The 27,923-nt window shown below is 40.1% G+C and overlaps 2 protein-coding genes across 10 annotated transcripts in view; both read right to left on the bottom strand.

The window, feature by feature from the left end:
- Positions 1-800: 800 nt before the first annotated feature.
- Positions 801-15,196, bottom strand: ulk1a (unc-51 like autophagy activating kinase 1a). 4 transcript variants are annotated; one of them, XM_076890707.1, is made up of 28 exons: positions 14,704-15,196; positions 14,511-14,603; positions 14,386-14,427; positions 13,065-13,097; positions 12,910-12,946; positions 11,558-11,731; positions 11,377-11,450; positions 11,180-11,281; positions 9,895-9,953; positions 8,520-8,602; positions 8,380-8,430; positions 8,196-8,284; positions 7,924-8,080; positions 7,752-7,812; positions 7,577-7,666; positions 6,582-6,695; positions 6,352-6,482; positions 5,782-5,876; positions 5,391-5,512; positions 5,029-5,144; positions 4,597-4,722; positions 4,194-4,217; positions 4,078-4,103; positions 3,789-3,964; positions 3,580-3,698; positions 2,218-2,375; positions 1,952-2,087; positions 801-1,835 (listed from the first exon to the last, which is right to left on the bottom strand). In XM_076890707.1, the coding sequence occupies exons 1-28, from the start codon at positions 14,791-14,793 to the stop codon at positions 1,780-1,782; spliced, it is 2,634 nt and encodes an 877-aa protein (XP_076746822.1). In that variant the 5' UTR covers positions 14,794-15,196; the 3' UTR covers positions 801-1,779. The 4 variants fall into 4 exon arrangements, with proteins under 4 accessions (XP_076746822.1, XP_004544187.1, XP_023009016.1 ...); XM_004544130.5 differs by having other exon boundaries at positions 4,078-4,217; positions 7,981-8,080; positions 14,704-15,195; XM_023153248.3 differs by having other exon boundaries at positions 4,078-4,217; positions 5,391-5,509; positions 14,704-15,195.
- Positions 15,197-16,031: 835 nt separating this feature from the next.
- The window catches only part of adgrd1 (adhesion G protein-coupled receptor D1), a 40,516-nt gene continuing 28,624 nt past the window's right edge, over positions 16,032-27,923 (bottom strand). For all 6 annotated transcript variants that reach the window (XM_004544134.4, XM_076890708.1, XM_004544133.4 and 3 more), the window contains 12 exons: positions 27,642-27,715; positions 26,889-27,012; positions 23,833-23,936; positions 23,511-23,622; positions 23,152-23,305; positions 21,920-21,986; positions 20,832-20,898; positions 20,636-20,727; positions 20,387-20,513; positions 20,263-20,304; positions 18,312-18,404; positions 16,032-18,223 (listed from right to left, as the gene is read on the bottom strand). In XM_004544134.4, the coding sequence (XP_004544191.1) occupies positions 18,128-18,223; positions 18,312-18,404; positions 20,263-20,304; positions 20,387-20,513; positions 20,636-20,727; positions 20,832-20,898; positions 21,920-21,986; positions 23,152-23,305; positions 23,511-23,622; positions 23,833-23,936; positions 26,889-27,012; positions 27,642-27,715 (1,152 nt within the window). In that variant the 3' untranslated portion in view covers positions 16,032-18,127. The remainder of the gene's footprint in view (positions 18,224-18,311; positions 18,405-20,262; positions 20,305-20,386; positions 20,514-20,635; positions 20,728-20,831; positions 20,899-21,919; positions 21,987-23,151; positions 23,306-23,510; positions 23,623-23,832; positions 23,937-26,888; positions 27,013-27,641; positions 27,716-27,923) is intronic.

Consider the following 27,923-nt stretch of genomic DNA (forward strand, 5'->3'; position numbering starts at 1 on the left):
TTTTGATGCTATACCAGGGAAAAATTCCCTATAATGTTACAAAACTGATGTTCCTCATCTAAGCTTTAATTCTGAAGATTTTTATGACCGCTTTATATCGGTAGCCCTGAATATTTAAATAATAATATAAGAAGAAGAACAATGCTCTAATAAGAATATTAGCAATTTAATTTTGTTACTATCTGTCTCCAAAGATTTATTTCGTGATACACAGTGAGAGAAAGCACTAAAAACTTGTGATAAATACTTTATCAAAAACAAGTTTAAGGAAACCACTGCATAGGATCTACCCAGTGAAACAAGAACTGAGAACATTCAAAATGTATTCGTAGTATAAATGTGACTACTGTGGACTGGAAAATAAAAGCATGTCTCATCTCATTTTCCATACATAGAAGCAATGTTGTTTGATGTAATATTTTACAAGTCAAGACAATAAGACCTAGGTTTGTTGAATGCATATAATATGCAACGTAAATGATATCCTGGTATTATAAAATGTAATTACGTTTGTTGAATAGTTTGGGTTTTTTTTCTCTTTACTCTAGTGTGTCCTCTGTGCATGTTTGCTCATTATAACACTGAATAAATCTTGGCGGGTAAATAAATAAATAAAGCCTGGACGATTCATACATTCACAGCTTATTAGTTAACAAGAATATTATGTAGTAAAATTGTATACTTTAAGCTAAATCCTGATTATAAAGAAACTATAATTACTTATGGATTTGAATTAAACAGAAGCTTTGATAAAAGTCCACATTTGAGTAAGAACAATGAAATTGATTTCTACTGCAAACTGTCAGCGACTTTATAATAAATATTTATTTTGATCAAACACCATATAACAACTTATCTTGGCAACATTTGACAGGCAGTCTTAAAACAATACAAAAGGCATTTGGTAAACAGACTTCAAACAATTAGTTAAAATCACCTAGTGCCATGCACGGTTTGCAGATGGATTGAATGCAAACATACATCTCCAAATTCAAAATCAGCAAATCTCCAAATGTATAACACACACAAGAAAAAACCCCAAATATGCATAGATACACACGGGAAAAAAGTCACTTGAAGTACCTCATAGCTGAGTATATCACCCACCCAAGGGAGGGATTTTTGGATCATGTGTAAAACAAATCTCATTCAAATGTCAAAGAATACTTATTGCACTCCACACTATATGGCCATAAGACTGGCAGTCGTAAGGCAGTTATTGTGTATCAGGTTAGAACATACTTTCAATACATTCATATTCACTCTTCTGTTATAATGCAAAGACAGAAAAAAACAGGCACAGGTTTACAAGTATTGCTACACATTGGCAATATTTGGTCATCTCATTCAAACTCTTCAGAGTCCCGCAGGCTGGTGATTATTCACCAGACACATAACTCAAATGTTTCGAACACAGAAAACCACAAAGTAATCTTTGCTTCAAGTATAAAACACTTGCAATCATTTCTTAATTTAGCTCATCATTCTATGTGCAAAACACCAAAACACACTAACACGTACGGTTTGTAACAAAACAAATACTGAAAACGATGTACCTGATCATAGCTTTTAAACATTCATAACCCAACCTGTTTTTCAAGAACTTCCAGCCTTTTCGAACCTTTACTGTGCATTTACCTTTCAATTACAGATTGGGTGAAGAAATGAGAGGAGCAGATGCTCCAGTGGTCGTTTCCCTTAGGAGAGATCAAAGTGCAGACAGTGATGGCAGATGGATGAGGCAAGATAATGCAGTTGCTATTGATGCAGTCGTGGAGCTCATAAATACTGCTTTGTGTGCAGAGTTGAGAGCCGCCGCTCAATGCATTGCTTACCTAAAGAGATAAGGGAACAACTCAGTGACCACATGACAAATGCATGAATACAATGACTAATGTTAGCATTTAAAATTTCTCTGTAATGGGTTGTGTGTCACAGAGCTTCCACGTACATTTTTCTATGCCGTCAATGTCCCCTTGCTCTGTGAGGGTTCGGGACAGACCCTCCATGAGCACAAGGGCTTTATGGTAGCGCTGCACTGATGTGGTGCCATGGTGGAACATCTCATCTAAAGCCGCAGACTTTACCTGAATGGAGGGGGGAAAAAACAAGACACACATGCATATATTTAAAGAGCTAAGATAACGACTGATAGCATATACAGGACAGAGTCAATCTTGGAGTGAATATCAATATCCTCCTGTGAAATGAGCTGACCATGTGCACAGTGTGGTTGTAGATGAGCTTCTCTGCTGTGAGTGCATTGAAGTTGTCCATAAGTTTCTGCTTGTTAAGCAAGAAGGTCTGCAGCTGATCGCTGAGGGAGCGACAGTAGGTCACACAGTTCTTGTACAATTCATTCAGCTTTCTGATTACTGCAAAAAAAAACAACCCAAAAAACGAATTAATACAGGAACATTTTTACTTTCATTAACTGTTAATAAATACACACAGATACACACAATATTTCTGCCTAAGTGGTTGTGCTCCTACAACAGGAGTTTCAAGAATGACTTCAGTTTCTTATAATGTCTTCCTGACTGACAGATTTTGGTGCACTTTGCAGCCAACGTGCATTCTTTCATCTCAGTTTTAGACACCGTTTCTATTCTCCTTTTAGCTTGTATGTGTGTGTGGCAGCAGTAAATACAGAGACCCGTGAGAGCAGAGAAAATGACAGTGAGGCAGGAATATTCAGTCAGGTTTACTTTTTCAGTGGTAGCCACAAATATAGGGCATCCTGAGTAAACACCACAGACGATATAAAAGATGGATGTAGCCTCCATGACGTCGCCCACTATTTTGTGAAATCTAATTTTAAAGGGTCAGAATGGGCGTTTTCAATGTCACATGGTGGTTTTTGTTACTGGATGTGACAAATGAGGGGTGGATCTGAATGCGAATCTGCAGAGTCATAGGCCAGCATCTTCTCTACATACCCTGCATAACAATCATTCCTGAAACTTAGAACGATAAAAATTCACAAAATGGACTTAACGTTTTACTCGGGACGACCCATGAGAAGTGACTCTGGGTATAAACCCACGATTAAAGTGTTTACAGATGTCAGGAAAGAAGGCAATTTGGTTGCCGATGTCTATAGGAGCGGAAGCCCTTTTGAAATCATAGGGATTGCCCCCTGGTGGCCTTAACCCCTGGAGAGTCTTGGGTCGATTTGTGGCTCTAAGACCGATAGTGTATGCATTTTTCTAAGACCCTCCAGGGGTTAAAGAGCATGCCAGTGTAAGGCTTTACTTTTCAGACTTAAAGATAAGTCCATCTTACATACTCTTTATGGTAATCACCTAAGTTTGCGCAGTCTGCAAGCAGAGAACTGGTTTTAACTGTGTAACAAAGACAGTCACAGTCTGGAGCTTTGAACCAAATATGTAAAATAATGTTGAAACACTTTGACCTACATGGTCATGTGATTTAAATTATGGGAGGTTCTGGATCATAGTTCAAGTTCCTTTTAAATTAAGTCAAGCTATTCTATTGGTAGCACCATTTCTGAAGAAATTCACACTATGAACGTTTACCTTTACCTTACAAATCTACAGAAGGGAATGTTGGTCTCACCTTGTTTGACTGTAGCAGATGGAAACAGCTCGCCTTTCTTGACATTTTCTTTAGCGCTGCGCAGAGCTGATGACAGAAACTCTTCAGCCTTCATGTACAGCACCAATTGCTCTGCATAGCTGGAACATTACATAGAAGTTTTAAGATTTTCTTTTTTTATTAAACAAAGAGAGCTACTCCACGTGTGGAGAAACTGTAATGCCTCTTACCTCCATTCTCTACTTAGAAGGCTGATCTGATCAGCCACCAAGCTCTGATCCAGGAAGGAAACGTCGGGACTGCTGATGGGCTCGAGCCCTGGGTCCTTAGAGGAAGCCAGTTCCATGACACACTGGACGAAAGCCAAAGTGAAGCGCAAGTCAGTCAGAGCATCGGTGTGAGCCTCCTGTGAAAAGAGCACATAAAATATTCTCAATGTGGAAACCTTTCATGTGGAACCCGCAAATGTAAATTACTGACGATCCTGGAGTATTCACCACTATCGGCATTTGACTGTACCTCCATTAATGTGTCTTCAGGGAGCTCTGGAGGATGAAAAATCAGGCTGCTGGGTGGAATAACATTCATTGTTTCAGTGTCACTGTGCCTACGGTTTCTTCGTTGAAGATGCCAACCTGAGTTTAAGTAGCTGGGAGTGTCTGTATTTAAAAACAAAAGGCAAAGTTAGCTTAACCACATACAGCTGATACATAATTCATGAATATGTAAATGGATTTAACTGATAACACGTTGTAGCTTTAAAAAAAAAGATGGAAAATATAAACACTTAACAAATGGAAAATGACCTGAAATATTAGTTTTCCTTGGTTAATCACAACAATTTTCTTTTAAAGTTAAGAGTCTCAGTGACATCCAAACTCAAAAAGCAGCACATTATAATCAGATTAAGCGGTTATATCGTAAGCATGCTGAAATTAAGAGACTTATTTAAACTTTCCTATAAGCAAAACTAAAATGACAGTTCAAAATAAAAGCCCTCAGTAGAAAGTTAGTAGTGAGGGAAGTCAGGACACCTACCTGAGAACCTCCTCATTAACATGGTATCAGGAGGAGAGTTTCCACTGGTTGGAGAGCCCATAGAGAAAATCACAGGAACTGGGCTGTCTGAGCACTGGAAAACTCCATGACAGCCAGCAGGGGGTGCTGTAGGAACAAGTAAGAAGAGTCAGATGGCTGCTACCCCATTGGTAAGGTAGCCTAGATGAACTGAAGTAAAGTAATGCAGTGGTCATGGTGACTAAATTAGATACTTCACAAAGGTCTCTTTGTGCCTACTGCATGTACCAAACATGTGTCACCTTCCCCTACATGTGCGGTGATTTTGTAAAACCTTCTTCTGCATCACTTTAAGTCAGTGGTTTTATGAATGGACTCGTTCGTACTGAAAACAGACGCTGTCCCTTTAGAAGTCATTTGACTGGTTTTACTTTTAGCATGTTGCACTGATACCTGTTATCTCCATGCTTTTCTCACTGCTGAGGCTCTCGTCTTTCCCTTCTTCAAAGAGCGGAGCTCCGAGGGCCGCCTTCAGTAGCATGTCAGATAACCTTCCCGTGCTCACTGATCTGCACATGTAATATATCCACAGACACCCTTGTGAGCATTTAATAATTAATCAACCAGCATATGTTTGACTGTGTGTTATCTCTTAGTAGCAGGCTCCCATAATCTTAATTAGACTTGCAATATTAAGCTTGTAATTTTCCAGAATGCTAAAATATTGTCAAAAATTCATAATGATTTAACCATTTCTTTCTTTCTTTATTTCAACCATTTATAAGAACAGTGTGGAAGTATTACACTGCTCATACCTTTTAAAAGGGCCCTTTTTAATTGCTGCTTTACGGCTGAGGTTGGCCTGGGAAGTGGGGCCAAGGGATTGCAGGTTTGGGACTGTCCTGGTTCTGTTTGGCATTCTTGGCTGAACCTGCTGCTGAAAAGGAAATTGAACTGTTGAAACATCCTTCCCTCTGTGCCCATTTATATCTTCTATTATCCGCTGACACCATAGGAAGTGTAAAAATTTGCTGTTTTAAAGAGATGTGGAAGGAAATCACCCCGGTTTTTGCAGTGTGTGCATTGCAAAACAATTTCTAATGTCACAGACAGAATGGCAGAGTAGAGTGGATGACTTAATATTAACTATAAAATGTTTATTATTATTAAGTCAACACTGTGTCTGTATGGCATGTTGAAGCTGACCTTGGGCCTGTCCTGCATGTCAGGAGAAGCAACGAGGAGCCCAGTTCTTGTGCTGAGTGGGAGAGTCTGCTCTGACGTCTTTGGGCTTGTTCCCACTGGAGAACAGAAAATTATATATATAAAACAACTGTTTTAAAGAGCACATGATATTTGTAAACACATTCGTTGACTGTAGGAGTTTAGAATAAAAAACACAGATGAGTGAGAGCAAAAGGAGCTACAGAGAAAATAAAATACTGACAGTTTACCTCAAAACAAATTTAAAAATCCACAAAAAAAATGTTTGTGTGAGATGGTGAAATTGAGAGTGTGTGTATTGCTGTTGGAAGGTTACAGTGGAATAGGTCTGCTTAACAAAAGCCCCTTTCAGACATTAAAAAAAGGCCACATAAACATCGGTCTCTGATAATAATTAACTATTTTTTTAACCTTCTTCTGTGTGCATTTCCAATGTCCAGTCAACTGTGTATATGAAAGTTGACTGGGATCAATTTAAAATTATGTATTTGTGTATGACACATACAGATGAATGCCTTCATAGGTAATACAGAAGCCAACTGATCTAGTTACCTGGCGGGGAAGACTGTTTAGGTTGGCTCCCTCCAGAGTTGAAGGTAAAGACTGGACTGGGAGATCCACATTCTTCATACTGTGGTGGGCTTTCACTGCTGCTGGGGCTGCTGGGACAGTATAACGTGACCCTGAATGAGATGAGACATTGTTAGACAAAGGAAACAGAGAACGCATAAGAGTAAGACTCTGAGGTGGGGTTGGTGCACAGATAAGATGGATGGACATGCCTGGTGGAGCCATGAGAGCCGACACACTGCATACGCTGGTAGTTTTGGATCTGAGTTGGGACGGGAATGGGAACAGACGGGCTGAAGTTACTGCCAAGTGTTTCAGCTGGTTTGCTGCGTGGTTAAAAGGGGAAACACAGAAGAGTGGGCAGCTGATTTTATAAAGCAGTTATAAACAGCAGTGGAACTAGTCTGTCAAACGAAATAAAGTCTGTTCCTTCCAACATATGTTCCAAGTATTTAATTCCTTTGCAACTCCAATCTGGAAAGTTTATCATATTATTGTTTTGTAATATGTCCGTATTGTTCCAGATAGGTGTACGTTTGCATGGGATTAATGAAGACTCTGTCATTTTTAGAAACTCCCACCATGCTGTCAGAGAAGAGCTGATGTTGATGCTTTTAAAGCATTCATGTCGTTTGATGTTTGAGCTGATAAATGGTAGGTCTGAAATTTCTAGGTTATTACATAGTGCCTGTTCTACATCTATCCAAGGTTCATCTAAGAGGGTGTGTTTAAACCATCTAGAGATGAACTGAAGCCTGTGGGCTAAAAAATAGTGATTAAAGTTAGGCAGATCTAATCCTCCTTTATCCTTGGTCCTTTGTAGTGTTTTTAAGCTGATACGTGGGGGTTTATCTTTCCAAAGGAATTTAGAAATATACGAGTCTAGAGATCTGAACCAATCTTGTGATGGCTTATTTGGGATCATTGAAAATTAATAGTTTATTTTTGGCAAGACCATCATTTTTATAGCGGCGACCCTTCCCATGAGTGATATGGGTAAAGATTTCCATCTAGCCAGGTTGCCTTCTACTGTCTTTAAAAGTGGGATGTGGTTTAATTTTAGCTCTATAACATGTTCTATATACCGTGAATATAAATACTGTTTGATCTAGCTGCACGTTCAATTTAATTATCCATATCGGACCTCTTTTATCCTCCACGAGCTGAACTCTAAAATTGGCTTTCTGACAGTCTGGCTTTCTCTTACCTAACAGGCTTGGGGGGAGAGCGCAGCATAGGAGAGCGTGGGGGTGTCTTTCCAGTGAGTCTAGCGCCCCTTTCGGCCAGTGGGGAGCTCCTATACAAACACATTTAAAAATGACATAAAATAATAAAACTTAACTGAACCCATACAGTGTTCAGGCCATGAAGGGAACACTCACCCACGGTCTTTAAGGGAACTTTCTGGGGGTGACCCAACCTTTACTTCACATATATGTTCACCTGTAAAGCAGCACAACAGGAGCAGTCAGTCTTTTTGTGCTAATGTCAAAAAAATTATGCACTAAAACATCCTGATAAATCCGATGTGCTCCTGATGCTCAGAGGTCTTACTGGGAAACTGGGCAGGCACCAAGACATAATCTTCTGTGAGAGATTGGATATATCTACCATCTTGATTAGCTGTTTCTTTCTGCAGGAAACCAGGCTTGTCCTGCACAGGGGTGTAAGGCAGCTTGGGCTGAGGTTGGTGCATCTCTCCATCGGAATGCTGACAGAGTGAAGATAAAACACAGATGTAACGAAAACTAATATTAATTATGGATTTCACAGTATGACCAATTGGTTTCAGGTCACTTCACTTCATGAGAAAACTTTGTGCATACTTGAGGCGAGGCCAGCTGAGATGTGGAGGAGCTGCTAGAGGAGCTGCCGGAGCCAGAACTGGGGTAGGAGTGCACGGGGACTGATGAGCCTGTGACAAAAAATAGAGTAAAGCACTTGTGTTACGACCTCAGCTATAACGGCGTCACTGATACTAAGCTGTCCTCACAACAACGCGACACTTACATTTCTTTGTTGATGAGCTTGTTTCCAAAAAGGGATGGTTAAAAAATTCCTCTGAAAAAGAAAAGATAAAGACATAAGAAAAACACTTTGAATTCAATTATTAAATCATGTTTTTTACTAATAAAAAGGGGCAGACTTACCAAAGCTGATCCGATCTTTATGATTCCTCTGTAGAAGCCCCAACAGCAGGTGTTTTAGGTTATCAGAGGTCTCCTTTGGGATGCTGGCAAAATACAACAGCTTTCTATTAAAACTTGCATGTGTAAGAACACAGCTAATAATACAAATCCCAGGAGAACAAATTGTTAAAGGTTATCACTATTTAATCATTCTAATCATTTTAATTACAAAATAAGATGTAGGGAGAGGAGAAAGTATGGGACCATTATTATGTAGCTTTTTACACTGTATTATAGCCTTTATTTAGATCATGCTAATATTTTGACTTCATGTTCAAGTTTGTTCACTGAGTTATTTTGTGGATATTTATGGCTTTAAGAAACAGACTGCTTCAGACGTTCCATACCGTGAACTCTAAAATATGAAATCTTAATCTAATTTATGGCTTCAGTACAAGACCTTGAGGTGTCATGACACTCCAGGCAGTCAGCCATAGTGTATGTGTAAGTGCTGACCTACAGTATGTGGGTAGTATGGAAAGCAATAGCCATACAGACCAGTAGCTGGCACTTTAGGGCAGGATATATATAGAGCCAAAGGAAAACTACAAACTATTCCCTCACACACACACACACACACACACACACAGGCAGAGCCTTTCTCATCTCCCGGCTTAATCACTGAAAAAGATAAGCATGGCTCCAAGCCACACACAGGCAGGCAAAGTACACCATGAAAGCAGTGGGCAAACAATCCATAAATCCCTCTGAACACTTTCCAAGTCCAAATTCTGAACATCAGAGAAGCTGTGTTCAAAACGACTGCAAATAGCCACGAGGCCTAGCTGCAAAGGCCTCTGTAATCACTGATAACAAAGCCGAGGCAGAATTGTTTATAGAGAATTAAATCCTTCACAGGAAGAAGGATTTCTCTATATTTCCACACTGTTGTTTGTAACTCTAAAATATGAATTGTGTGAGAGTTGCTGATGGAGAATGTTGTTGATGATCGTTCCCGTCAGGTGTCCGGATGGGTTCTTCCACAACAGCACTATTCTTAGAAGTGTTGTGCGACTTATTTACTCAGAGCTAATTATATATGTGTGTGCATGTGTCCAAATATACATCAAACATCATTCACACTATCAGCATCCAGGGTAGATTTCTTAGTAATGCCAGTTTATGTCGCTTTTTTCTACCGTCTTCCTCTGTTTGTTATGCATGTTGCTTTGTTCCAGGCTCATCTTTAAATGTTTTCAACTCAGTCTTTTTTTCCATTTGGGGAAACAATTAAGTTTTGTAATGTTTTGCATTGGTGCTAGAAATATATACCTGCAGGGTAATGTCTAAAAATGTTCGGGGCTGGAGTGCTTGGGTGAAAGCTGTTTGTACTCACTTGGGGAACAGGTTCCTGTTACTTTCATAGAAGAGACGAAGCTCATGTGGTGTGCTGGCCTGTATACAAAAGACACAGAGACGAGAGTAAGACTTGGAGATGACCACCCACAGACTATAACAATGCAAATGAATGAGTCTGGACTTTACAAACAAGCATTTGAATAACCGATCTTCTGGCCTAAAGCTTTACGAATGTAAATTTTGATCTCTCTCCACTGCTTTTTTCTCTTCTCCATCCCCTCACCCCATAACCCAAGCCTAGGTCTGCTGGAGGGCTCTTGACATCATAATGGAGTTCTTTCTTCCCACTGTCACCAAGCAGTTGCTGATAAAGGATTGTCTGATTGTTGTGGTTTTTCTTTCTAATACTGTGAGGTCTTTGTCTTATAAAATAAAGCACCTTCAGGTGACTGTTGTCGTTATTTGTCACTATATAAAAGCATTTGAACTGAATGAACTGTTGTGTAATGGTCCATATAGCCCAAGCATAAACACAATCAGGTTTCCAGAAAGGCGAAAGTGTAATGAATGCTTGCCAGCTAAACCAAATAAACATCACTCTCAGAGACATCAGCAGCAGCGCCTCACCTTTCGCTAACCTTTGGACTTAACTCACTGACCTGCCAGGCAGAAATAAAAGGCAACCTTCCCTCTCATTGCTAGAGGAAATAAACTGCAATATAAATAACCTCAAGAGATGTAACGGACAAAAGGGCCAAACACAATGTTTTTCTGTCTACACAGGGACAGAAGGGGCAACTTTAGCACAAAATACTCAACCAACGAGGAGGTAAAACTATTGGCATGTGTCTATATATGTGTGAATCACAGCTGAGGCAGCTTGCAAATAGCCGTGCAACAGTGGCATCTGAGCAGACACGTGAAGAGGGGAAAGTAATAGCTGGGGTTGTGAAACAGCATTTACTCTGGGTTCACAGAAATGGCTCACAGTAATTTCCAGCTGCCTCTCTCATCATCCCATCTTAGGTAAACAAGGCTCATTTCTAACAAGGCGCTCCAACGTTTTCCAGCTAACAACACAGAAGATGTGGAAAAGTATCACCCAGCAGGCAGTGTCGCGAATCATGTTTTTCCATTTTTAATGTTATGAACAAGATGCATCATGTTACACTTTGACATCAGTTAGTTTGTCCTTTGTGTGAACTGAGGCAAAACAATTGCATGACTGCTTGTGATTACGCAAGGGACCTTAGCAAGTCTTTGTTAGTATTGGTTCACATGGTTTTTTTTTCGTTTTTTTTTTTTTTTTAAGTGCTACTCACATAAAATGGTGCTTTTCCAGTCAGAGACTGGTACACGATGGTACCGATGCTCCACAGATCAGCTTTGGCATTATAGTTCCTGGACATGATGACCTCGGGAGCCTGTGGCCGAAAAAACACCCCAAAACAGCTTAGAGGCACGGTTCCATCACACCTGCTTGGCACAGGATACCAGAGTGAACTACTTTAATGCTTACCATATACATGGGAGAGCCACACAGCGTGGCTGCCATGGTGTTTGTCTGGAGATGACGCGCAAACCCAAAGTCAGCTGGAGGGTGAGAGAAACAGGTGGCAGTGTTTTCCTTTTAAATCTATATGAACACATTTTTATTTTACATTTAGACCATCTAATGCAATGCTGGTGTAAGTCATTACCTAACTTAAAGGTGGTATTGATGGAACTGGACCTGCGCCCCTCTGGATGGCAGAGCAAAATGTTCTGGGGTTTGAGGTCTCTGTGGACGATGCCTTTGCTATGTAGGACCTTCATGGCCCGTGATATCTGCTGCAGGAATACATGGATGGTGTCTTCACTCAGAGTGCCTTTAGCTGTCGATACAGAAAGGGAAAAAGAAATTCAGCCTGATGGAAGATTTATTATGCTGGATAAAAAGAAAAGGCATTAGCTTACTTATGTGAGACTTTTTTTTTTTTTTTTTAAAAGAAAGCTCAAAATATGAAAATACACTAGGAAAGCAAAGCCAAGCATAGAAATGCTGCAGCTACCAGCAGATATCTGGAGGAATATCTGACATGTACATACTGTAAGGACTGCGATATAAATATATACTTTGTTTGCTATCACATGTTCACCGTAACTTATTTATGGTGTAACGTGTCAGCGTCAATGCTGCTATGCCTCACGGAGGAAGATTTTATTCATAATGCCTCAATTAGAAATTAAAGTCAAGGCTGTCTGACACACTAGCTCCCCCCACAAATTCCACCACCACCACCTACTGCTGCACCAAACACCCCCCTCCCTCGCAGTGCATCAGCACCCCATAGCCGTCTTGTTTTCCACCAGAGGACAGAGCATAAGGGAGTGACAGATGGGTGAGGTCATGTGGGAGCAGCGAGAACGTTGCCAAATGTGCCCGAGTGCTGCGCTGCAAATAGCTGTATGTGTCTCCTTGGTAGAGACACAGAATTGGCAGCTCTAGCCTTTAAGGACCGCTGGCACTGGGGCCGTATTAGACCGACACTCCACACCAGCGGGGCAAACCTAGCCCCAGGAAAAATTAACTCCATGTGTCATCATTATTTGAAACACGGCTTGAAACTTGAAGTAGGGGAATTTCCAAGTGAGAGAAGTTTTATTTAATGTTGTACTGTAAAAAAAAAAAAGAAAAAAGGTGGGGGTTTATTTTTAGGCTGCTCATTTTGCTCTGTTTTTTCACGCTGTAGGCAAACACTGGAGAGAAACTTTAGGTCAACAGGTTTTTATCTAGGTTAAGTACTTGGTAGTATTCATGATAATTCACAGAATGAACTTTAAACCTGACTTCTTAGGTCACACTGCCCTGTTAGAATCCTATTAGTCCCTCAAAACACTACAAAAAAGCTGAGCTAAGCCCCTTAAAAGCCAGACCAGTACGACATGTTAACAAGCACCCCAATGCAATGGAAAGATAAGGTGTGAATGTCCTGTTTTTCTTTTGTGCTTTTGCAAAAACTGTGCAGCACAGATTCTGAGCTTTAAGCCATTTGTTTTGCAGCAAACTTACAATGAAGATACTCTGCCAGGTCACCTCCATTGCAATACTGAAAAGACAAGAAAGACAAGCGTCAGCTCGGCTGACAATGCTGCCCAAGTAGAGGATGAGATTTGCATTTTCCCATGAAAACAAGACCAACCATTAGCATTTCAAACACAACTCACCTCCATAACAAGATACACGCATCCCCCAGTCTCCTGTTAATACAAGCAGATAATATGCAAATCATTCACAATGAAGCTACATGCAGTATTATTAAGCACTGGCTACATGATAGCTAAAAAAAAAAACAGAGCTGAAGTTTGAGTCAGTAAAGTCACAAATATTTAAACTGCTTAAATACAACACTGGCATTGTAAACATTGGATTAGAAGTTCAGGCCACAATGAGTTACATCAGCTGATTTGTAAGACTCTTTTGGCCCATCAGCAGCAGCTTCTAGAAACTCATCTTTGATGCAGGGAAACCCGATCCTGTCAATACCACTGAAAAAGCTAACGAGGTAATATGAAGTGGAGCGAGAGATGTTCAGCGAGCCAGGTCCATTTGACTGTAATGGAAAGTAACAAGTGGGAAATCAAGTTGCGTCTTGCTTTTATTACACCAGGTTAAAGCTGATGAGCTCTCTGTGTGCCGTACTGAAACCTTAGAACTGTTTACCACTCGCACTATTGCATAAAATACCTCAAGGCTATTATGGTGCAATGTGGTTTTCAGTTTTAAAACCTCATTACACTACAGGAAAAATACAGGATTAAAATGATTTTTATATATATATATATATATATATATATATATATATATATATATATAAAACCACCATTACCAACAACAACCACAGAGAAGAGCCATAATAAAGCTAGTGGTGGTGTAATGTGTCTGGTTATAACAGATACCAGGGGTTTAGATTGCACAGATGCCAGGTAAATTACACACATTAATGCCTGCGTAAGCTTCTGCCATCACCCCTGAAATCTCCCCGTGTAACCTGCAGTCATTTTTCTTGTGTGTGGGTGTTTCTCAGGTTGTGTGTTTTATAAGCCATTGTCTCACTGGCTGCAGTCTGCCATCTGTCAGAAATAGATCACCTCACCCATGTCTGCCTGCCTGGCTATCAGAGTGTCAGTTAGTTGAGAAGAGGAAAGCGCACACTCAGGTAAATTAATGTTCTCTGCTAGAGTCATCTGCTAAGCTAAAAGCCTTTTGGGTTCTAGCAGTTAGCCCCAGAAGCAAATCCAAAATTTAGCGCTATACATCACAAGTGAACATCAATCACGCGGTTACTTTTATGCATTTTATATAATAATTTATTTGTGATGGAGGAACCTTAAAACTTTCAGATCAAGCTCTGGGCTTGGCTGTGTAACTGGTTGCCAGTGTTACAGCAACATTTGCATCATGTGGCAGCAAAGTCAACAGTACAGCATGTCTGTGTGTTTTGTTGTGCATGTGCTGTGAAGAAGAGGATGGGGGGAGCAACCTTACCTGATAGTCAAGTAGTCGAACAATGTTCTCATGTTTCAGCTCCTAGCAGAGGTGTGGGGAAAAAACATATTTGTCAAAGGTATTCTTGGAGACATGCCACAGCACCATCTTAAATAAATACATACCTTTAATATTTTGATTTCTTTGGCAAGCAAACACTGAGACTTGCCAAGGTTTTTCTTGTTTATGCACTTCACGGCAACTTCCCAATCACGTTTCTTGGAAGGTAAACAAAGGGAGTACATAAACACAACAACACAACCTATTCATCTCCAGAGATCCGCATAAATCAAAATTAACATCAGATATGAAAGTTACCTCTTTATGTCTGCCTTTGAACACAACTGCAAATGCGCCATGACCAATCAGGTCTTTCCTGCTGAACTCAAACTTCCCAATAGACTCCATGGATATTACAAAAATGTGTTAAAATATCCGATAGTGTTTAAGTGGTTGATTTTCCAAATGAAACAAACGCGCGGTCCCACGGCAGTTTTCTCCTGCTAGCAAATCCCATACCACTGATGAAAAACACCGTCATGGCACGAAGCAAGCTTTGTGTTCATAGCAAATGTCGATAAAAAAACATAAAAAAGTTTCGACAAGCAAAAAAAGTTGAAATAACCTCGTCGTAAACAGTATGTAAACAAAATATTAGCAGCACACTGTGCTTATTTAACGAGGTTAACTAGTCCATGTCGCTTTGCTAGAACCGGTAAACGTTCAAATGACCGCTCGTCAACACAGTTAGTGTCCACACGACTAGGTTTAAACTTTGTTGTATTCCTCCTCACCTTTCTACCCATCTACCCAGGGGTTATTCACGTCTTTTGGTGAGCATGCGCAAACAGGCAGGCAGCTGTTTCATGGTGTCGCCTTCAGGGACAACTCGTAAAGTCCGCCACTTCGCATTGGTAGCTTGTTTCAGGGTTTGGGGCTACTGTATTATCTTAAAATTTAAAAGTTTGGTATCACATACTTTTTTTTTACTTACTGGCGAAAACGTCTGGGGAAATAACTTTTAAAAACTCACGCAGATACTTAATCATTAAAAACGTAGAAATTAGGTTGAATAATAACATGTCAACTTAACACTGAGAAACTTTTTTTTCAGTTGAAGAAACAAGCTTCAACACAGTTCTTCATTACTGTATTTTTAATTACAGAAAATAAAAACCAAATACTAATGTTATGCTGTGGAGGACTACTAGAGTAGAGACATGAATAGCATTCTGTTACAATAAAATCCACTGCATTTAACCTCACTTAGTGAGATAAACTCAATCTTTCCTCCCCCAACTAATATGCATTCATTATCACAAAGGCTCTTGGCCTCCCGCGATTAAACCCAACCCCACGGCCCAGTGCCCACAGGGGGTTAAGCTCTTTAAGCTCTGTAATTAGCAGTTCAGTTGTTAACAAATGGTAAATGGCCATCACGCATTCAAATGAAGAGTTTCTCTGCTAATATTTTCTCTATGGCCACACAAAGCAATAGCAAAAAAACAACAACCAATTTCTTGAATTTAAACAGGATTTGGTCATAGCAAGGTTCAGTGTTAGTTCAGTGAAATTTAAATCAACATGTATCTTTATCTGAACTTAAAATAAGGTTTCAGCAATGTGATGTAATCAAATCAAGTATGTATCTTCAGTCACTCTTTAATACATTTAAAAAAGCAATAGTGTTTAGCAGTTTTTCTTGTACTTTTGTGAAATGCAGTTTTTGTCTGACAGAAAATCATTCTTGCCAAAAATGAATTTTATAAGAGTGTAAATAACAGGTGCGCACACTTGTATCCACCAAAACTGTCCCATAAGTCATATAAATGTTTTTATAATGCTGAAAATCATTTATTTAAGTACACACTGATTTCTTATACTAAAAGGTTTTTAATAAAGATAACCGAAAGCTCAAACCATAGTACCGTAAGACAACAAACATCAAAGATCACAAACATGCTTGGGAGTACTGAAATATTTCATTTTAAATCTGTGACTTACAGTAAATCCTATTCTAGGAAACTTATTGATGTCTCAGTGTAAGATCGATGATGTTTTAAATAATGTGATCTCCCCTAATTCTCACAGTATAGTAAGAAAAAAAAGCAATAACCTTATCCAGTCCCTCTGTTATAGAAGAAATAGCAACAGACGAGGCTAAACACGAAATCAAAACTTCACAGAACGGTGTTCGATACACAACTAGTCTTCATTATTCCATGAAAAAAATAATATATGGCAGCTTACTAAGATGTGAGGTACTGCAACTGTGCCAGTCAATTCATTTTATTCATTTTAAACAGTAACAGACACACAAATTTAACATAAGAACATACTGATTGTTGAGCTGTGACACTTTGCAGAAGACAAGATAAAGATAAATTCAGATTCACAAAATAAATAAATACGTTATAAGATTCTAATCCACTTTTACATCATCCATGGTTATTATGCCGTTATTGTGTTGTGCCATCACCAGAACTGAATTAAAACTGTGTTTATCATGTGAATATAAAAAAGGTTTCACCTAGATAAAATTTACAATGTGTCCCTTATGATGATGAATTCTGTTGCCTGTTGGTCAAACCACTTTGTCATAGTTTTTAAAACATAAATATAACACTAAGTTAAAGGAAAACAGAAACTTTCCTTGGTCTTTTTCTATCCGATGGCATGGTTTTGTTTTTTACTCAGCTATATCTTGAAAATACTTAGCCTATTACTGCGTTTCATTGGATGTAATTGCACTATTTTATCATGTGAGACAGCTTAGGCTATGATAAGCACGTCCCTGTGATTCAAATAAACAGGTTGACATTTTGGAAGATAAGCTCGTTTGCTTTCTTGCCAAGAGTTACATAAAAAGATTAGACACCACTGCTCTTGAGTCTACAGCTAAACAGCAGCAAACTAGTCTGGCAGAGCACAGATTCGTCAGAAAGACGAATGCTGCTAAATCTGGCACATGACTGTAAAGCTACAGCTTGTTATTTTTACATCTGTTTTTGTACATATTTAACAAATGAGCCTCATTAGTGGTGTCTGGTAGGTGAATTTCGTCTCCTTTGTCCAAGCTGGCTAGCTTCCCGTTTTTTGTGCTAAGCTATGCTAGCTAGCTAGTAGGTGGAGATAACTTTGTGGAGTTGTAGAAAAAATAAGTACAACCAACAGAGATTCTGAAATTTTTGAAAACAACATTCGATGCCCAGAGATAAAGTTAATATTTTCAATTATTTCTTTCTTTCTTGTCATAAAAAATATTAATAAATGTTACTCTTTGAGTGCGAACAGTAAGTACACCCTTGGCATCAAAAATAACTTCCTTTTTTCATTCTACATATGTACTAAACATACATAAAAGCTGTGCCATCTAACCCTAGCTCCCCTATCTACAGTACAGTATGCAGGTAGACAAGCTGACATGCTACACTACAGAGTTTCATCATCAGGCCTCGAGCTATGCTCATGGATCTTTCTAATAACTTCACAGATCCTTCTTTCTCCTTCTGGTTTTCTTTTTGGGAACGCGGCATGTTATTTTGAGTGGATAGTAAGGCACAGTCCTAAGAATCTGTTTGTCTATAAAGATGAAGCTATCGCGTAGCTACAAAACACCTCTTTTGGGGACATTTTTAACTTAAGCAGACCACTGTCCAATTCATTACATAATAACGTGGGAGGACACTCTGGGGGCTTCAGACTGCTCTCCCACCACAGGCGGAAATAGTGATGTGGGGTTCTACACGGCAGAGAGGTCAATGCGGTTGGCTGAGTTGGTGCTCTTGTCCCATGTGTTCATCTTGGTGGGAGTTACACCCTCCTTGTGTCCATTCATCTATAAAACAACAAAAACAGAGAGAAAGTCAGACTCAAGCAGCCATTTTTCCTTTATCTGTTCTTTTTCCCCCATGATCAGGACTCACTATGTCAGAGTTGAAGGGCTTCACATTAATGTTTCGGATGGAGCTGCTGGTAAGAGACCAGACCTTGGTTTTGTGTTTGAAAGCAGCTCTGACCTACAGTAAGAAGTAAATCCATCACAAACACTGAGAAATATGAGGCAAAGTATGCTGTGCATTCATCACAAGTTAGAAGTTGTTACAGCAGAGAACTTTGTCCCCCTTCTTGCTATTTAGACTAAATATCTAATAATAGGGGTGCAACGATACACAAAATTCACGGTTCGGTTCGGTTCGATACTTTGGTGTCACGGTTCGATATTTTTTCGATACAAAAAAATGTTCATGCCTTTTTAATTTGTCATTTATTAAAATTATAAATATATATTTTAACTCAAAAGTACAGTTTTTAAATTTAACCCTAACCCTTGTGCGGGTTTTTTATTTTGACAGCGAATGCGCACCTGCGGACCACTTATGTGCAGCCCTGGTTATTTAGCTCGTCATATTGCAGCCACAGAAATTCTTTTGTCCATGAAACCATAAAGCTGCACTTTCTTTTTGCCTTATAGTCTCATTTGTCATAACTTCTCCGTTTTGTGGTAAGCTTTTCTTTGACTGTCACTTCTTCACCCCGACCTGTCTTATTTGGCTCAGCAGAACTAAAATATATATACTGCTACTTTTACACACGGACTCACATAAGCTCAGCGATTCTCTGCGCGATCAACCTCTCACATGTTTAAGCTTGCTGCGGAGATTTCACTTGTCATGTTTGCATAGTAAGCTAACGATTAATAAGACGATGTCAGAGGAATTGGTGCACAAATTATCATCACTCACAGATCAGTGCTGTCATTGCAAAGTGAAAGCAAAAAAACAAGCGCAAATTCAAACGCGATTTCAATATGTCACATATTGACAGTGGCTCACCGATGCCAATGACATAATTACCCAGCTACATTTCTGAAAGAATGCAAAAGCATTGACATATATTTTTCCTACAATAGCCTGACGGGCAGGGCAGAGAGATTTTTGTAGCCCGACTGGAAAGATCGCTAGCTCCGGGACTTCGGGCTAGCGATTTTGCAAGCCCTGTATCTGATTGAGGAATCACTCATCTTTGGAAAAGAGAGTTTATTACAGAGAAATGTCTCTTTCCAAAATAAAAGCTATACTATCCGCTTCTTCTGGGCTATATTCTCAGCAGCATAAGGAGAATCACGTGCTAACAGCTGTCTAAATGACTCGGCTAAAGTTAGTAGCATGCTTGTTGTTTTTGTCTTTGCACTAGGATGATGTCGGCGTAAATGTGCAGTCATATTCGTTGTGTTCCCACTAGTGCTTTCAGGTTAATCTCGTTGAAATGACCTTAACGCCACAACACCACAAATCTCCGTTAACGAGCTACCGCCGATCGCCCCGTGCATGGGGCTAGACGGCCAACACATTAACGAGCTAACTGCGCTAACACACTAGTTCACACCAATGTAATTAAGCATTGCATGGCACATCCAACATACTGTTTTACTTTAGTCCATGACTCGCTTACCTTCAGGGTCATATGTCACATGAAAACCAAAATAATTCCAAACGCCAGATCTGAATGAGGGTGGGGGAGGTCCATCTTGCAAGGAGAGCTTAACTTCTGTCTCGCTAGCTTGCCCTGCGCTCTTCCTCCTGACTATGCTGTCTGTGTTGAGCGCTCAGTGGATCTGCGCTCGACAGTGCAGCCTAGGCGGAGTAGTCGAACGCAGATTCACTGAGCGCTCAACACAGACAGCATCGTCAGAAGGAAAGTTGATAAAATAAATTACAAATGTTGTATTGTTCGATGCGTACCGAACCGAAAGCACTGTATCGAACGGTTCAATATCGATACGAATATCGTTGCACCCCTATCTAATAACATATACATAATATGAAATTCTAGTTGTTTGTGTGTGGGGAAGTGAAAACATATTCAGCATTATACCTCAGAGTTGAGAAGACAGTGAAATAAGAAGACAAAGAACCCCTAAAGGAGAGAAAAGAATTTATACATGGTTTTAGAAATAGCGTTACAAAATCTAACATTGATCATATTGTAAAGAACCTACTTGTAATGAGTTGAAAACTGCAAATATATAAAGGAATGGCAAAGACTGTGTGTTGACCACGAGAACACCAAAGATCCAGGAAATGCCAAGTATAGGCAGAAGCACAGCTACTGCCTTTATGGTCAGCCTGGAGACAATCCAAGAGATAATATGGTTATGTTATGAATTTTTATTCAAATATCAGCATTTGATAATAATACAAGAATTAGCCTGATTATGTAAAAAAACAATAAACAAAAAACCCCTCACTTGACTGCATTGGCGTCTCCATGAACCTTGTAATTCTCTCCGCTGATTCGAGATATGATCCTGGTCACGGATATCAGAATGCCAATGTTTACCTGAAACAAAGCCGTGTTTGAACAGAAAACAGACTTTTTGTAAATTAGGTGACAAATTGTGACTCGTGTAAAACAACAAAAGGAAACCTTTGCAAATTTCTCACCACAATCACAAAAAGAGCCGGTGCCACAAATGCCCAGATGGCTCCGTTCTGCAGTGACAGCCAGCAGCTGAAATAAACAGATGAGACAGTGTTCAAAAAGATCGAAGATAAAAACAAGATTATCCAATGGAAGAAATGTTGAAAGGCTTTTACTGACGATTATTTGATAATCACATTCCAACCCCAAAAGATTTTTAGTCAGTGTTTATGTAGTCTATTCATGTATAACTGTATAACAATGTTTTCTAGTAGATCCAGGATGACGACAAATACCACAACAAGAAACCAACACTACTGTATATCATATAAAAAGAGAGCATTTATACACATAACATGTAGGCCAAAATGTATCTTTAATATGACTTTAGAGCCACTTTGCTCTAAATAAGTAAACAACTCATGGTCTCTCACAGTAATCCTTACTAAAGAGGAATCCACAGTTCACAAGTAAAAGGTTGGCTCTATTTTAACATGCCCACGATGCTTTTTGTCACCACTAAAAAGGACAAACTTTTTTTTTTTGCCATCCACAATGTCTCAAAATTTCACGTTTGGTATATCAGAATTTTGATGACCAACTCGCAATAATTTTGAATTGAAAATTTTGATCTTTTTTCTTTCTTTTATACCGTTCTCTGTGACTTGCTGTTCAATTATACAAAAAAACAACAACAACAAAGTGTAAAACTTTATCTGACCTTAATATAAAGTTTCAACAATGTGATTCAATCAAATTAAGTAAGTATTTTAGTGTAGTAGGCATTTTAACATGCACTGGAATTTCTCTGTTTTTCGAATGTTTTTCACGGAAAAGCCAGCTGAAAACTTCAGTATTCTCTGCCCACAGTAAATTATGCATCCGAGCTGAGGATACCTCCTTCATTTAGACTTTGGATTGTTTTCCCTCAGAACAAAAAGGAAATAATGTTGCAATGCAAACATGGAGCAACACACTGGTAACCAAATGCTTTTAAATAACAATTTCTGTTTGCAATTTCTTGCACACAGGTGATGTCACTATTATGCAACTGCAAAGAGCCTTAATGGAGTAAAGTACATTTCCCCAAAGATTTCTTTTTTATACTTACTTATCAACTTTTCCATAACTGTCAAGTGCTGATGTCATGGACACGACACAGATCAAGAACGGAGAACCTGGTCCAAAAAAACAAACAAACACATATTCAGTAATAGCAGCACCATAGACACCTATTTCCTCCATACACTCCTCAAATGGGGGTTGCGTACAGTACCTACACATAGAATAGCATGGCAGCTTTATTATAGTATGCTGTATATTTTAGTTTGTGGTAATTATAGTATATAAAACACATATTTGTTACAGTTTACATGTTCTCACTGTACCTTACTGTACATTATGTTATATAAATGCCATAGAAATGCCTACAAATATAAATGTTTCGTTTTAAATCCAATGGTGATTGCTCGCAGAGTTTTTTTCCCTTCCCATTTCCTTTCTTTGCCTTGTTGTCAAAGCTCCACAGGATAAACTTCATTGCAAACACTTTGGAACTGTGCACCGTGCAGGACCCGGGCCTGTATAAACTCCCTGTAGAGGTTTTTTAGCGTGCTGCTAATTGCTTGTTTCCTTGAAAACAAGTCCTTAGATTTCACTGCTTTGATCTCTTGGCCTCTGAGGTCCAAAGGTTTTGAGGACACTATGCTGGGAGGAATTTTTTACTTAGAGTGAGGAAATGAAGGATGAAGTAGCTGAAAGCCTTTATCACAGCGTAACAGAGAAATAATTCTTTATAAAAGCATGTATTTACTTTCTTTTGATAACAACTGTACTTGAAGCTGACAGGGAAGAAGTCTCAAGTGAGTAATGTGCAGTAAAAAAAAAACACAAAATGAAAAAAATACTCTAGCCAGAAGAAAGGAAGTAATTAAAAAAAGCCGATGTTTTTCCACAAATGGGTTCAACATGTAAGAGAGGCGTTCCCCAGCAGCCAGAGATGGGACATGTATGTTCCAGATTTGTTTTTTCTGTCCATCACACTCGAGCTCACAAAAATGATGAGACCTAAAAGATAGACTGGAATGTGGTGAACCTTAAAGTTGACTTATTCAACACTGCTATGGCTGTTTTTATTATATTTGACAAAGAAAGATCAATTTTAAGGAAATCATCTTTAGATGAGGTCGCCCAGGGTAGAGGCAGGGCTTTGGATCAGATTTGTGACAATAAAATAAGATGATGTAAGGACAGAAATGAGGAAAATATTACTGAATAGTTATCCTTTTTAAATACATATTTTCAAAAAAAAAAAGAAAAAAAAAAGAAGCAAGACAGACCCACCCCAGCCAATGCCATAGTAGTAGAAGTGTTTGCTGTCTTCAGAGCCGAACACCTTGACCACCATACTGTACAGGTGAAGGCCCTCCACCAACATCCAGGCAAAAGCACTCAGAAAGAAGAAGTGTAGCAGGACAGCCATAACCTTACATGGCAGCTGGGAAAAGATCAAAACTGTCTCTTTTAATGTGTATTTTTTTCTTAAACCCTCATTTTTATACTGCTTTCTATGCTTCTCATCATTTTCAACATGATGTATTTCTATCCTTGTCATAGTAACAGCTGTAAAACCATTAAAACCACTGCCACTCCTGTCATCATTATGCTGCAATCATCAAGCAGTCACTGTGCCGTGTACGTACCGTGCCAGGGTCAAAGCGAGCGCTGATCAGCAGTAAGATCTCTGCCACCAGGATGGCAAAGGAGAGGTTGGCGTGGATGTGGTAGCGCTGGTTACGGATGGTACTCACTGACCTGAAAAGAAGCAAAAGGAAAAATACTTAACTACAGTATAACTTCATAGACTACTATGGTAATAAAAAAGGCTTTGTTGCATTTAAACATTCCAGATTCTGACATCCGACTCATCACACTACATGTCTTTGGCCACATATGAAGGAGAAAAAAAAGGTAATTCCACTGAGTTCTTGTAAATTTACTTACTGTTTAAAAAGTAATACTTACGATAAGACTGCAAAGGTGACCAGAGTGATGGCAAGGCAGAAGATGGAAATAGAGCAGCCAACGTAACCGATGGTTGATAGTGCCACCTTGTGGCCAGTAGAAATCTGTGGAGAGAGGCATTGTCAGCATCAGATCTGACAACACAGCACATGGAGTGTTGGTACATGTGCCATCCCACATACATCCAAATCTAGTGCATCCTTTTTCAACAAAGGGAGTCTCTAGAGTTTATTACTGTGAACACAAGACTAACAAACACCATTAGTACTTCCACAAGTGGGCACAATATCATAGCCTCAAAAAGTTATTTATAACCTCTCATGTCAAATAGGATAGCACAGATGTTGCAATTAAAATGATTCTTGATCACAAAACTATATATTCTGCTTTTGTTTACATGTTTTGTTCACAAGTTTTTGAGGTAATGTCCTCTTAAAGCCATTGCAAAAGATTAAACACCGATTTTTATATTTTGAGCAAAAAGCAAAAATGTTTATAATCGACGCAGTGTGCGTCCAGCCCAGTGTGTTGATGTTGTTTTGGATTTCAGGCTATTTTGAGTGTTTGGGTTTAATTTTCCATTAACTGTCTACTCATGTGCCTTGTCATTACAAGAGCAGAGGAGTCTCAGCCATCCAGAACTGGGATACGTGAGATGTTCCCTTGCAACTGAGGGATGAGGCAGCCCACTAATTAGAGACTTGCTAAGGGAAAGCAGAGCATCAAATAGACTCGTGTGCCATAAATACAGCACTGGCGCACTTAAGCTGCAATAAGAAGTCTGCTTTTTCTATTTTAAGAAGCCATTGTGGATGTTAACCATACTCCCATGGGTTCGTATTCTTGGATGCAAAAGAGTTAGATAAGAGGAAAAAATCATGCACAGGTTTTGTGCTTTTAAGTGCTCCACGTGCAGATGATGTAAACGTGAAAAAGAGAAAACAGAAAAAAATAAATGAAGGATGGTTTAAAGAGATTTTTGTTTATTTGCCCCTTGAGAGCCCATAACTTTGAGGAATGCTCCACTGACCCGTTCAGTGACCTAAAACAACCACACAAATCATGGTTGCACAAAGCGCTTCTCTATCAAACCACCAGTGAAACTAGTGGTTTGATAGAGAAGTAAAGAAGGCACTGGTAAACCACTGCTTCCTGTTTACTTACTCTTCTACAAGCTAACCAGCGTATTTTGTGTCTTGGTGAGAGGGCTACACTTTTAAATCCAACTGATTTGTTGGATGGCGTAATATAGTGGCTCCATCCTTTCACTCACTCATGCTGCGCATTCACTTGTAAAGTTGCTTGCAGAGTGCACCGACCAAGTTGCCTGGCTTCCACATCACCTGGCCCAGGTGTCTGCCACTGGCTCTGTCTGCACTTGAATATTATATTTTACAGAGATTCCATTTTCACTTCTCAGTCTTCAAGTAAACTGTAATAATTTTAAATGATTTTAAAATGTTTTATTCCATCCATCCATCTTCATCCGCTTTATCCGGGGCCGGGTCGCGGGGGCAGCAGCCTAAGCAAAGAGGCCCAGACCTCCCTCTCCCCAGCCACTTCCTCCAGCTTATCCGGGGGAATACCAAGGCGTTCCCAGGCCAGCCGAGAGATATAATCTCTCCAGCGTGTCCTGGGTCTGCCCCGGGGCCTCCTCCCGGTGGGACATGCCTGGAACACCTCACCCAGGAGGCGCCCAGGGGGCATCCTTGTCAGATGCCCGAACCACTTCAGCTGGCTCCTTTCGATGTGGAGCAGCAGCTGCTCTACTCTGAGCCCCTCCCGGATGGCCGAACTTCTCACCCTATCTCTAAGGGAGAGGCCAGCCACCCTTCGGAGGAAGCTCATTTCTGCCGCTTGTATCCGCGATCTCGTTCTTTCGGTCACTACCCACAGCTCGTGGCCATAGGTGAGGGTAGGGACGTAGATCGACCGGTAAATTGAGAGCTTCGCTTTTACACTCAGCTCCCTCTTCACCACGACGGACCGGTGCAGCGTCCGCATTACTGCAGCTGCAGCCCCAATCCGTCTGTCGATCTCCGGCTCCCTTCTCCCATCACTCGCGAACAAGACCGAGATACTTGAACTCCTCCACTTGGGGCAGGAACTCATCCCCGACCCGGAGTGGGCACTCCACCCTTTTCCGGCTGAGAACCATGGCCTCAGATTTGGAGGTGCTGATCCTCATTCCCGCTGCTTCACACTCGGCTGCGAACCGTTCCAGTGCGAGCTGGAGGCCCCCACCCGATGAAGCCAACAGAACCACATCATCTGCAAAAATCAGAGATGAGATTCTGAGGCCACCAAAGCGAAAGCCCTCCGCCACTTGGCTGCGCCTAGAAATTCTGTCCATAAAAATTATGAACAGAACCGGAGACAAAGGGCAGCCCTGGCGGAGCCCATCACCCACCGGGAACGAGTCCGACTTATTGCCGGCAATGCGAACCAAGCTCTTGCAACGGTTGTATAGGGATCGAATGGCCCGTAGCAATGGGCCAGACACCCCATATTCCCGCAACACCTCCCACAGGACACCCCGAGGGACACGGTCGAATGCCTTCTCCAAGTCCACAAAACACATGTAGACTGGTTGGGCAAACTCCCGTGCACCCTCAAGTATCCTGGAGAGGATAAAGAGCTGGTCCAGTGTTCCGCGACCAGGACGAAAACCGCATTGTTCCTCCTGTATCCGAGGTTCGATATAAATAAAATGTTTTATTGTTTTCTTAAAATATACATCTTCCTTTGTTGTTGCAGGAGTCTGATAGTATGTAAAACACTACTACTTGCAGTTATTCCACCAAAAATTTGTTTGCAAACCACCACTGAACAAGAAAAATAGGAGAATGAGTTACTGGCTACCAGGCGCCGTGCTGATAAAAGTCTGGAGTCTGGTGAGATTAGAAGCTTCAGTACAAATAGGAGAAACATGCAAAGCTGAAGACTACAAACATCAAACTGTGTTGAACTCCTTCAAAACAACAAAATAAAAATGAGATCTGTTGCAAATGCTGCCTAATATTCAGACTTTTGAAGAGCAGCCAGAACATTCATACCTTTAAGGGCACAACTTGCATGAGGATGGCAAAGTTGGTAAGGTGGTTGCACAAACACACGGAGTATGTCATGTTTCCATGTGCGCGCACGCAGCCTTTGTTGGACCATACTCCCTCTTTAGAACTGAAATGAATGACAATTAGGTGCTGTTAGCAGAGGAAATGTATCTAATGCAAGATCAAACATAAAAAACTAGAACAAACAGGATACAGAGAAACAGACGGGGCAATTCTTTACTGGAACGCTGCTGAGAGGGTGCACTCAGTATAATCCAATATCCCCCCCGTGGGAGGCACACAGAGATTAAGTTGACTTTATTAGTGCAATCTGACAGGGCGACCCAATTATTCACATTTTTCTTAAGCTTCAGGGCAAAGTGGAGTAGGAGAAGGACGTGTTTGAATCCAACGTATTGGACTCCCTATTTTTAAAAATGAGTTAAGCTTAGCAAAAAGTGTTTTGGCTCTGCATATCAGAGCTTCAGCTTTTTTTTCCTTTGTTTTACATTGAGGGCTGTGGCTCAAGAAGCCGAAACAGCGACACGTGTAAAACTGGATGTTTCTGATTTGAAAGAGTAAAAGAAAAAAAAAAAAACCACCACCTTCTTCCAATCACCAGTGATTTCTTATGATTTAAAGACTCGAGAAAGAAATGCATGCAACGAGTGAACAATCAAGATAAAAATCCCTTTGGAGCTGGATCTGAATGGATAATTCAGAAGTTCTGTGTCGAAATCATGAACACAAACCCACCTGTAGTCCAAGAAGGCACAGTAGAGGAAGACTTTATTGCTCTGATTCTGTACTTGGTCCTGTTGCTCTTTAGTCTGAAAACAAAAAAGGCAGCGAGTAAGAGAAGTGTGTGAGATGAGGACGTGCTCGCTTGTGGACTGTTTGTGTGTATAAACTAGAATATTTTAGACAGCAGTCAGCATCATTATTTCTTACAGGCTGCTTGACTTTTCGATCTTTCTACCTCTGTGTTCAATGCACACATTAAGCAATATTAAAGTAACAATAAATTCTTCATTGCTG

This window comes from Maylandia zebra, linkage group LG12, assembly GCF_041146795.1.
Source record: "Maylandia zebra isolate NMK-2024a linkage group LG12, Mzebra_GT3a, whole genome shotgun sequence".
In the NCBI taxonomy this organism is placed as follows: domain Eukaryota; kingdom Metazoa; phylum Chordata; class Actinopteri; order Cichliformes; family Cichlidae; genus Maylandia; species Maylandia zebra.